Source organism: Cyanistes caeruleus, chromosome 5, assembly GCF_971803275.1.
Source record: "Cyanistes caeruleus chromosome 5, bCyaCae1.hap1.1, whole genome shotgun sequence".
Taxonomy (NCBI): Eukaryota; Metazoa; Chordata; class Aves; order Passeriformes; family Paridae; genus Cyanistes; species Cyanistes caeruleus.
Genome location: NC_141705.1, coordinates 15,250,522 through 15,262,211, shown reverse-complemented (window position 1 = coordinate 15,262,211; position 11,690 = coordinate 15,250,522). Strand labels below are relative to the sequence as shown.

The window sequence follows — 11,690 nt, the reverse complement described above, 5'->3', positions numbered from 1 at the left end:
CGGCTGCCCGGAGGCCGGGCTGACCCCCGCCCGCCCCGGGTCACGGCCGCCCGCACTGCGCGGGGCTGCCCGGGGCTCCCTGCGCTCTCCGGGGCTCCCTGGGCTATCCCAGGATCCCCGGGCTGTCCAGGATCCCCGGGCTGTCCCGGGATCCCCGGGCTGTCCCGGGATCCCCGGGCTGTCCAGGATCCCCGGGCTGTCCAGGATCCCCGGGCTGTCCAGAACCCCCGGGCTGTCCCGGGATCCCCGGGCTGACCGCGGCCACCGGGGGTCCGGAGGGGCAGGGTCCGGACGGCCGGGCCGCTTCCCAGCGCCCCCGTTCCGCCGGTTTTAGAGCCAAACGAGGGCTTTTCGGGGCTCGGCGAGGGAAGGTGAGAGCCCGTTTGCCCTTCTGAGCCTTACTGTGACCTCCCCGAGTTAAACTTCGGGAAGTTATCGGCGGTAACGCACACAAGTGAACTCCGGGAAGTAACTCGTAAAGTTCCTGAAATCCTTGTTCAAATAATTGCAGCAACATGCTCCATCTAACGAGTGAGTAAAAGATTAATTCAAACCACCCCAGCCTGTTTGCTCTAAATTAATTGTTTTGTACAAGACAGGTGTTGAATCTGACTTTACCTAAGGCAAGAAGGTAATTTTGCAGAATCAACTTTGCAGTAGTCATAAAAACATAGTTTATCAAAACACAATGGGTTATTTTACTTCTCGCCCTTGCCCATAGGCTTGGATTAGGTGTCACATGAATTTCTAAGACAAGTGTGTAAATTATGGGTGTTTGAGGCTGTGTGAAATCATCTAAGGAGGCATTAAGTGTTCTCTGCAAGAGGCATGTTAGTTCCTTACTGTACTCTCCAAAGAGGGCAATTCTACTTCCTTAGGCAAAAAGTCAAAACCAAATAAAACTCAAATCTCAAAATCTTAACAAAAGAAGCTATGCAATTCCAGAATGTTAGCTATAAATTTTTCGTAGATTTTTAATAATTGGTTACCAAGCATCTGTCTTTAACAGATTGAATGTGATAAAGGGAATTTGTGACACATCGCAGCCTAAGCAGTTCTGAAAGACCAGAGAAATGCGTGCTCTGACCAAAGCCTGCACTGGCAGGTGGTATGCTAAGCATGTAATATGAATTTTTCTGATTCCATTTTCTCAGAAATCATGTGAACTTCGCAGTATTGAAACCTCAGTTTTAAAGTGACATATCAGGCTGCCAGATCCAAAGGGGTTATAAAAATATAATCTCTTCATAAGAGAAACATAAGAGAGACTACAGTGTTGTCTCTCTATGACACTGCTTGTGGCCCCTGTGGTCCCTGTTGCTGATAGGGCACAAAGTGCAGGAAGATCTGTAGGAGACAGTTCAGTAAGAATTAACTCATAAAGTAAGTTCTTCCCCATATTCCTTTCAGTAAGCACGTGGGTTTTCCTTGACAGGCTCCACTGATTGTTCTTTATTTTCACCACCCTATAAATGTGAACACAAGGTATTCACAGCTGAACTGTGAACTATTTTATCCTGCCAAGCCAAGGAGCCGGGGCCCAGCTTTTGCAGCCCCTTTCTGTCGGCAGCGCCGGCAGTCGGTTCCTGGGGCACAGCACCTACCTGGAAATAAGAACAGGAGCTCAGCCCCTTGCAATCAATCCTTCCCTGGAGCAAGTGGCAGCACATCAGGAAGAGTGCTGGTGTCACCAGCGTAAAGCCCCCGGCTCCCAGGACGCTGCAGCGGCACCAACTTCAAACCACCTCTACCCTGTGCCAGAGAAGATCCCCCAGAGACAAAGGGAGGTGAAGTTCCTCTGTCTCTGGGGAGCTCTCCTGAAATGGCTGGCGAGGACTGCAAGAGTTTTTTCTTAGCAGCTCACCAACTTCTGCAGAGCTTCTGTTCAAAATAAATCCAGATATTCCAAAGAGCGCTCATGGTTGTCCCACTGCTCTGGTTTTGCCTGCAATAGGGTTCCTCTCTTCCCAAGAGCTGGCACATGCTGGGTTTGGATTCAAGATGGGGATGCTGTGGTTCGGTCAGGGGTGCTTTGCTTTCTGCTGAGCAGGGCTTGCCCTCTTCAAGGACTTTGCAGTGTCTCTTGGTACAATACGTGTTTTCCACTGGGAAGGGAGGGATGAATGTTGAAGACAGAGGCCAAGAATGCATTAGAAAACCTGTACAGTGTCACTGTCCCTGTTTGTCAGGTGACCATCTGCTGCATTTCAGGCCTGCAGGGTCATGTCCAGGGACCGGCCTGGGACTGAACAAGATGCAATTCTGCTCAGGATACCATTTGTTCACCACAGGAATTAACTCAACTTCGATCTAGAGACAGAGAGCACCAAACAGAGGCAGGGTGCTGGGTTGTACGGGACAGAACCAGGGTGCTGTTTAAGGTCAGGGACTAATAGGAACACAGCAAGGGAGAATCCCCAGGAGCTCAAAACCAGAAATTCAGAATTCCCTGGACTGCCACGCCACGAGGCTCTGGGGTGGCTCAAGCCCTCCCGGGGCAGGATCCCCAAGGTGCAGGATAGAATCCACTCTTCCCAGGCTTTAAAACCACACCTCTCACTTTAACAGGGTTTATCTGAAACTGAATCTTTGGATCCCTGGGCAGGGGGCACCTCCCACAGTGATGCCAGGGACATCCTGCAGTGACAGCTGCCCCTGGCCATGTGCTCGGTCCCAAACCTCACCCTGATGCTCATCTTGATCTCACTCCGCCTTGAGAAACACACATGGTCCCTGATTAAACCTCATCCCAGTCCCAAACCCGAGCTCAAGGCCAGGCCAAAGGCAAATGCCACATTTAGCCTTAAACCTAATCCCTGCTCTAATCTAAAAGGCAGCCCTAACTCCAAGGCCAGCCCCAACTCCAGGCCCTTCCCAAATGCTCAGCCCTAAACCCAAGGCCACCTTTAGCCCTAAGCCCAAAGCCAGCCCCAATTGCAGCTGTAAGCCCAAACCCAAGGGCAATCTCAAAACCTAAGGAAGATGGAGAATGGCTGGGGGCTGCAAGGACAGTGATAACACTGGCACCCCCAAATCAGAGAAGGACAAAGAGCCCTCGAGATCCCCTGGGGACAATAGAGAATAAAATTGGCAGAAACTGACTGTATCAACACATCAAATGCTTTGACTGAGATTTGCCGCTTTGGGTGAAAATGCAAAGGAGGCAGACCCAGCCACCCACCAGGGGGACAGGAGGACAGACAGACCCCAAGTGGCCCTGTCAATTTAAAAGGGCAGCTGTCGATTGTTTCACTGTTGTTGAATTTCTTGCCTTCCTAAAGCCCCTCCTACCTGTACTACAGCCTGTGCTTGAAGACACAAAACTACGACCTGGAGGAAAGGCATCAAAAGCTTGACAAAGGCTGAAGGGAATGCTCTGATTATCCCTTTTCCCATAGAGGTTCCCTTAGCTGAACTTGCTAACAAGGACCAGACTTGACAGCCCGCAGTGGCTTTTGGGTTGTTTTATTTCTCAGCCCTCAGTCCTGCCTGCGTGGGACACAGGAACTGGGTGCTGCAGAGGCTGTGGCAAGGCATCAAAAATGCCCGCCCAACACCCAAGGGTGGTAGAAGATCTGCTCCAGCACTGGCCGATCCATGGGGTGCTTGGACAAACACCAGCCGATGAGATGTTGGCACTCTGCGGAGAGAAGGCAGAAAGCGGCGCTTACTTGCAGAAGGCTCCAGCCCAGCAGCTCCCGGCGCCTGCAGAGGCCGGGCCAAGCTGCGTGTGCTCTGAGCGGCCCTTGGCGGGACAGCGGCACGGCAGGACAAGCAAGGGCCCCCTATTCAGCCAAGCGTGCCACACCGAGCCCGGCACGGGCCACCTGCTGCAGCCGGCCCTTGAGGGCCATATGGACGGCCCGCGGAGCTGCGGGAGGGCCGGGCCGGGCCTGCCTTCTTCAGGCCGCGTACCAACCTGGAGAGATCTCCTGCGGGAAGATGGGCTGCCCCAACACGATGTCACGCTCGTTTTCGAATGGCAGGAACCCGCACACCATTTCGAACAGCAGCACGCCCAGGGACCAGATGGTCGCCCCGTCGCCGTGGTAGCAGCGCAGGCCGATCCACTCGGGCGGGCAGTACGTGCGTGTTCCTAGGGGAGACGGGCGGCGCTGCTCAGGCGCAGGCTGCTGCCTTCGAGAGCATGGCGCCAGCCTCCTGCCAGAGGCAGGGGCTGCAGCCGTGGCCAAGGCCTGCCTCCCTCCCTCCCCCTGACAATGGGCCAAAGCCAAGAAACCATTCTGCAAGGCTGACAAGGCCAGCGGAGCAGCCCAAGGCCTTGCGGGCCTGCCAAGCCGAGGAGCCGGGGCCCGGCTTTTGCAGCCCCTTTCTGTCGGCAGCGCCGGCAGCCGGCTCCTGGGGCACAGCACCTGCCCCGTGCCACAGGGCAGCCGGCAGCCGGCTGAATGCCGCACCCCGCGGCCCAGGAGGGAATGGGGCCGTGCAGTGCCTGGCACTGGGAGCAGGGCCCGCGCTCTGGGCTCACCAGCAAACTCTGTGTAGGCCCGCTCCTGGAGGAAGGTGCCGCAACCGAAGTCAATGAGCTTCAGCTCGCCAGTCTCCGGGTTCACGAGGAGGTTCTCTGGCTTGATGTCCCGGTGCAGGACGCCGCAGGCGGTGCAGTGCCACACGGCCTCCAGCACCTGCCAGAAAAGCCAGCGCGCCGCCTCCTCGCTCAGGAACTCTTGCTCCACCAGGACGCGCAAGAGATCCCGAGATTGCTCCGGACGCTCCAGCACCATGACGAAGCTGTCGGGCAGCTCGAACCAGTCCAGGAGCTGGATGATTCTGTGGCAGCCGAAGCCCACCTTCTTCATGAGCACGATCTCCGTTGGAACACAGGTGCCGTCGGGCTGTGAGGACGAGACAATGCCTCCATCACAGGGCCCGATGCTGCCCTGCGGCTGCAATTCCCCTGCCCGGGATGCCCCAGTCCCGCCTTGGGCAGCCTCCCCGCTGCTTGGGATTCCTCCCGTCCGGGGGTGACTGGGAGGTGCCCCTGCCTGGACCCACCACCGCTGTTTGGCATCCCCGGGCCCGCGATGCTCGGCCTCGCTCGCTGAGCCCACGCCCGCTGCCCCCGGCCACGTCCCGCCCTCGGCCCCGGCCTCATCCCTGCTTGCCACAGCCCGCTCTGTCCCGCTGGCCCCGCTCACTCACCAGCTCGTCCCACTGCAGGACCGTGTCCCGGGCCACGCGCTTGATGGCCACCTGCAAGCCGTGGAGAGAAGGGGGCTGAGCTCAAGCCTTGCCCCGCGCCGCCCCCGGACCTCCTGCCGCGCCCGGCCGTCCCGGCCACTTACCGGGCTCCCGTCGGAGAGTCGGGTTCCCGAGAAAACGGTGCCGAAGCCACCGCTCCCCAGCTGCGGGCCCAGCTGGTACAGCTCCCACAGCTCTTTCTTGTGCCCTGCGGCCAAGACCGAGCCGTCAGCCTCGCGCCCAGGAACCAACCCCCCGAGTGCCCGCCAGTGCAGCGGCCCCAGCCAGCACCGGCCACCTTGCTCTCACCTGCTTCCTCCTGCGCGCCGGGCAGCGGCCACAGCCTTTCCGCCGTCGGGCTGGCGAGCGGCACAGCTGGGCCAGGACAGGGCGCACAGGCGGCTGCAGGAGCCCGAGTGGAGCGGGGCAGGGCGGCACCGTCGCTGTCCCCGGCGTCCTGGGCTGGACTCTGCCCGTGTGGACGGCCGGGGCTACAGCCCGAGGCTTCACACAGGGGGGTCCCAGGAGCAGCTGCAAACAGAGAGGGCTTGTTTGAAGCCGTGGCATCAGGGGCTTCTGAAAACAGGCAGACACTAGGCTGCTCTGAGAAGCCCTGGCCTGGCCTGGGAATGGCCCTCAAGAGCCCCATGGGAGCCTCAGACAGCTCCTTAGATCTCACCTGCTTGTTCGGAAGCCTTGCTGGTCGTTGGTGGCTGTATGGGAGCAGCTTCCTGGAGATGGGGGAAACTCCCTGGTCCCTCGGGAATTGCCTCCTCAACCAGGCACGGGCTGTTGCTATCTGGCACATCCAGCACCGTGACCTGGGAGCTGTGGTCCAGCAGCTGCTGGCTCCAGGACACTTGCTGCTCCTCCAGCTGCTCCTGGTATAGCTCCCCTGGATCGGGCTGGGCTCCCACTTGGACCTGTGGGCTTTCCCTGGCCATGTCAGTGGTCAGGGATGCGCCCATGTTGTCGAGGGCCAAGGGTCCATGGGAGCTGGGAGACCTGTCCCTGGGCTCTGCACCTTCTGCAGGCTGACAGGTCTGGCTGAGCCTCTCTAAGAGATGGAGGCTGTCAGAGGTAGCAGAGGCTCCTGGCACGATGGACATCCTCTGACAGCCTGAACCTCTTGCATGGATGGCGGGTCTTCTCTGGTGTGCCATCCTTGCAAGGGTTGAGGCTCTCCCACTGATGGCCAATCTTGGTGGGAGCAGCCTCTTGATGGGATGGCGGCTTCTGGAGAAGCTGGGCGAGCCACAGCAGGGCAGGTGGCTTCGCTTCATCAGCTTCTCCAGCTGTGTCCACAGTGCCTGCCACATCCCAAAGTAGAGCAGCACAGATGTCCCATTCTGTGCCCAGATCTGGATCATAACTTCCTGCAGCTCTAGGGCCACTGCCATGCAGGGACCGCAGCTGCAGAAGCTCTCCAGAGGGCTTGCGGGAGCACCTGGCCGCTGGCGAGAGGTCGCCCGAAGCCTGGCAAACCTGGGAGCTGCAGGGGCTGCCCGGTTCCTCCATGGGCCTCTGGGCCTAAACCTGCGTCGCTTCTTTGCCTGCTGCCTCCATGGCTGCCAGAGGCCAATGGCCCACCAGACAGCCACAACGGCCAGCAGCAGGACAAGTGCAGCCATCAGGACGCCGCCGTCACCCATCGCTACGGCACGTCCACTCGCAACTGCACTGGCAGCTGGGGGCGCCGGCCCGGTTTATATAGGGTTGGCGCGGTGATGTCACAGTGCTGTGGCCAGGACAGCTGTGTGACATCACGGCCTTGCATCACCCTAGTGGTCACCAGTTACACAGGAGCGAGGAAGGGGCTCCCTGTGGGCACTTGAGCACCCTCTGGAGCAGAGAGGAAGGAAGATTCTTGCCAAAATGGGACACAGGGATGAGGAAGGGAATGGTGATAGTGTCGCCTCCTTGCTGACAGAGCATGGGACTTGGATTGTCCTATAGGGCATTGCAAAGTCCTTGAACAGGACAAGCCCTGCTGAGCAACATGGAAACCATCGGTGTTCTATCCACTACATTCCCATGCTGAATCGGAAGTTGAATTCAAATCCAGTTCTGTGCCTATTACTGGGAATAAAATGGATGCTATCCCATTGAAAACCCATACCTTTAATACTTTAGGGTTCTTTGGCTTCAGGGAATCGAGGCGCAAATAAAAGGAAATGGTATGACAGAGTTTGTGTCCGCCTAAAATTAACACTTTAATGAGAAATAAAATAGGGACGATGCCCATAAACTGTGCGCAGTATAGGGACAAACTCCAAAGACCAGGACTACGGGCAGACACAAAAATTTATAGGGTAGGTCTGAGGGCAGAGTCAGAGGGCATGGGTCCTACCACTGGAGTTAGAAATATGCAAAATTCTGTGACAAATAACAACCAATCAGGGGAGAGAACCAGGAACATTCTAGAAACATAACCTTATAAGGGGTGAGTTGATTAAAATATTAACTGCCATAAGCCCTTTCTCTTTGCCATAACTTAAACAAATGCTTCCAAAGGCTTGAACTTAATGCCTTTTTTTTCTGGGTGAAATTCAGCTGGCTTGGATCCCCAGCAAGACACATTCCCATATCACATTAGTCAGTTCTTCTTCACTCCCTGTCCCTGTTCATTTCACACTGGGATTTCTGCTCCAGAAGGATTCTCTGAGGGACACAAAACACCTCTTCAAATCCTGAAATAGAATCTGCATTGCCTTCCTATCACTCATGAGCCAGGTGAATTAATATTGTGAAAGGGGATAAGAAAGCTACCACCATTTTAGGTCTGAGAAGGCCTATGCTGAAGTAAACCCACAGGTGTGGGCAGTCCCAAGGAAATGTGGAAAATGAGATATGGAACCTTCCAAATCCCTTTGAAGCCACCAGGACAAGTGGTGTCTAGAAAGCAATACATTATTTCAAGGGAGGGAAGGAAGGGATTGCAGCCAGTTAGAGAGTCACTATTAAAGGCAGGTCTTTTGGAGCCACGGATGTCTCCCTATAGCACTGCTCTCCTGCCAGGTAAGAACCTGACAGAATTTTGAAGTGTTAAAAAGCAGATGAACTGAGGAACCTGCCCTAGCCCTTCCAAACAGGGAAAAATGAATTTGAATTTTATGTGGATGTTGAACAGAAGCAGGCCAAAGGAGTTCTAGTGCAAGAACACTACAGGGCAGTTCTTGAAGACCGATGGCCCCTTTTTCTAAAATGTTAGACCACTTGGCGAGAGGTGGCCCCATTGTTTGCAAACTTGTGCAGCCACAGCTTTAATGGTGAGGAGAATAGGAGGCTCTCTAATCCTTAAAGCCTCACAGCAAGTTAAGGCTGAGGCAACCAGAAGTCTTTTATGGAATGGGAGAATCCAGATTTAAGAAGTGAGAAAGAGTTTAACCCCACTATCTTTTAACTGGTCCCAAGGGTGGAGACGTGAAGGAAACTCATGACTGGATTCAGGTAATAGATCTCCAGATGCCAAGGAGATATTAAATTATCCTCCTTGGAATTAAAATTTGGAATTTTTCTTTCTCTGGAGCAGTAAATTAGGATGTTGATGGAGGTTTCTGGTTCTGTTCCCAACAGGGCAGCCATTTGGCACAGCCCATGAACACGGCATCGCAGTCCATGTGGCTGTAGGACAGATCCTCGTGTTCTGCTTCTTTCCTCTCCCACTCCCCACTGCCACCAGCTCCCCCCGGGCAATGAGGGGGTTCCCGGCTGAGCAAGGGCAGCGTAAATGTGCAGCAGCTCAAGGATCTGCTCCCTGCCCACTTCCTGGGATAGGGCTGCCCTGGGCCTCGGCCCCCTTCTCTGCTCACTCTGACCCTCCTGCCCCAGCCTCGCTCGGTTCCATTCAGGTTCCTCCTGTGAGGGACACTCTCCACACAGATCATGGCTCTGATTCCTTGGATCCTCAGCAGTGTTTTTCCTGGATTTTAGCCAGGGTTTCCCCTGGGTTTGGGGCTGGGCTATGCAGGCTGGAGTTCAGTAAGAATTAACTCATAAAGTAAGTTCTTCCCCATATTCCTTTCAGTAAGCACGTGGGTTTTCCTTGACAGGCTCCACTGATTGTTCTTTATTTTCACCACCCTATAAATGTGAACACAAGGTATTCACAGCTGAATTGTGAACTATTTTATTATATACAAATACAAGTGAAGTTCTTGAATTCAATATTTGTTGTTGTTGTTGTTGTTTTTGTTTTTTCCTGTAATTTTAGTTTCATTAACTAAGAAAATACCATGTTAGGAAAACCAGCTAGTTATCCTAAACACTTTGTGCAGTAAAACTGCAATCTCTGCTTGCTCTGGGTATTGAAGGTACGTAGTTTCAGTAAGTGTAAGAGTCACTTTAAGAGTGGAATGATGGAATAGTTCATTTAAAGGTTTAAAACTTTATAAATGCTATTTTTCAGTAGCCTGATTTGTGTAAATCTTTTCTTCTCTTCAAATATGACAGTGATTCACCAAGAATGAATAAGTATATAAAGTGAGTGCAAACTCAGAGGCTCTGGAAGGTGTCCTTGCTGTTGATTTTGTAACACCTCGAACTACAGAAGGAGTGTCAAAGACAAGTAAATGTCAAGCTTCCTTTCAGCAAGCCTTGGCAGACTAATAACGATGAATAAATAGGACAAGCAGAGTCGAGCAAGCAACACTTAAAAAGCAGTAAAAGCTCGTACTCCCAGTGTTTCAGAAGGTGGTAGATTCCTTCCCAGCATGAATGCAAGCATTCATCTTGAAAATTTCATCATTGAAAGTTCATCATTGGAATCCTTGCAAACTTTCTGGCCTTGAGTATTTCCACAAGAGTCATGATTAAGGTAATAACAGTGCCTCAGTAAAGAAGAGATGAAACAGTAGTCCATGAATGCGGTGGGAGGGAAGAACAGAGAGTAAAAGTAAAATGAGGAAGGCTGAAAGGAGGTGAAAAGCAGTGCAAGGACCTTGCATTCCCTTAGGTCTGTGGAGGGAGCTGGACTTCACTTCTTTCCTGAGTAGTTTTCCAGTGCCAATGACCTTAAGCTGAATGACTTTAATCCACAGGAATTCAGTTCTCTAAACAGGATTCTACTGAAATCCAAGGATTTCCCCCATGATTGCAGTTAAGGGCTCATGGATCTCTATTCCTCTACAACTGTTTTCCTAGTGCTTATTTTTCCATTCTATAAGGAAAATCACAGTTTTTGAAAGCACTGTATCTCATAAACTGATAGCCAGCTTCTGGAGTCCTCTGAGCTGTGTGAATTTCCAAGATATCAAATCTAAACAAATCTTTTCAAGGTGTATGTACTTTTTTTGAAAGCCTGTACACTAAATTTTCAGGTGGGATCATTAGAAAGCGTGCATAAAAGATCAGAAGATAGAAATACTTCAGGAACCTATTTGCCAGCCTCTGCCTTGACACCAGATATTGTAGCAGGGAACTTGATAAAAGTGGTTCCATATCAAGTACAACAGCATAGGAGTATTGTAAGACAAAAGCAGCAAGCTCCCACTGCTGCCTGAGAGTTCTGTGGATGATATTTTTGAGGCAACTAGGAATAAAAGACCATCCTCCAGCTATTCCCATTGATCACTCAAACTTTTGATTATCCTTTTCTTTCTTTACTGTCAAATGTAGATAGTTCTGGCACCCAAAGCATGGCTGAGGAGAGAAAGAATCCTTCATGGATTCAGAAGTTCCTGATAAAAGGTGGTTTGCAGCAGGTATGACAGAATCTTTCCAAAATAATCACGATATCCACAGTGCCATTAAACACTCCCAGTACTGTGGACACTTGTAATTTCTGGATGTCGCTTCTCAGCAGAACTTACATGTGAGAGAACTTGGTCTGAAAAGAGCAGAAGCTGTTATAATAATTAAAGAAATGATATCTTTCCTGGATTTTGTTGGAATAGCAGTGATTGTAATCTCACTGTATCCCAATTTCATAGGGCAAATGCTGTCGTAACATTTACAGAAAATTTGAGATAATGCCTAAAATGAAGTGATAAAAGGGCTGGGACAAGGAAACCAGATAGCACAAGGTGACAGCTGTGAAGAAATATATGCCATCTAACCACACACACACCAATTCCTGCAAAAAAAAGCCTTTGTAACTTGATGTCTGGGCATCCAGTTCAGCTCTTCTTTCTTTTACCTCCTCTACAGACACTGCTAAAATGCAAATTTTCCTGGTGAGCTGTGCTGTGGGTGCAGTGCATGACCTGAAGCACATAGGAGTTATTTAACCTGTAAGCTGCTCTTTAATTCCTGCTGGCAGCCCCCACAGCACCTAACCTAGAGCTATAGGCAGGCAAAGACTGGCAGAGAGACAATGGTGCCTCAGCTCTGAACCTGCACTGGTGGCCATCTAAAGCACATGAAAAATACCCCTTTTGTGTCTTCTGCAAAGCCACCTCTGCTGCTGGGAACATGGGACATGTTATACTTCTGTTTTCCAGATGAGCTGCCTGGAGATGGTTTGAGCATCGGCATTCCCTTCCCAAACT

The 11,690-nt window shown here is 52.4% G+C and overlaps 1 protein-coding gene and 1 long non-coding RNA gene across 2 annotated transcripts; one reads left to right on the top strand and one right to left on the bottom strand.

Annotated features, from left to right (window-relative positions):
- The first annotated feature begins 85 nt into the window (after positions 1-85).
- On the top strand, positions 86-1,910 carry LOC147652942 (uncharacterized). The gene is made up of 2 exons (XR_015287115.1): positions 86-531; positions 1,436-1,910. It is a non-coding gene; the product is annotated as an uncharacterized LOC147652942 (long non-coding RNA).
- Positions 1,911-3,449: 1,539 nt separating this feature from the next.
- Positions 3,450-6,913, bottom strand: LOC111928171 (uncharacterized). Its single transcript, XM_086890269.1, has 7 exons — positions 5,882-6,913; positions 5,512-5,733; positions 5,307-5,410; positions 5,164-5,214; positions 4,490-4,856; positions 3,920-4,096; positions 3,450-3,640 (listed from the first exon to the last, which is right to left on the bottom strand). The coding sequence occupies exons 1-7, from the start codon at positions 6,852-6,854 to the stop codon at positions 3,537-3,539; spliced, it is 1,998 nt and encodes a 665-aa protein (XP_086746395.1). The 5' UTR covers positions 6,855-6,913; the 3' UTR covers positions 3,450-3,536.
- Between the last annotated feature and the right edge of the window lie 4,777 nt (positions 6,914-11,690).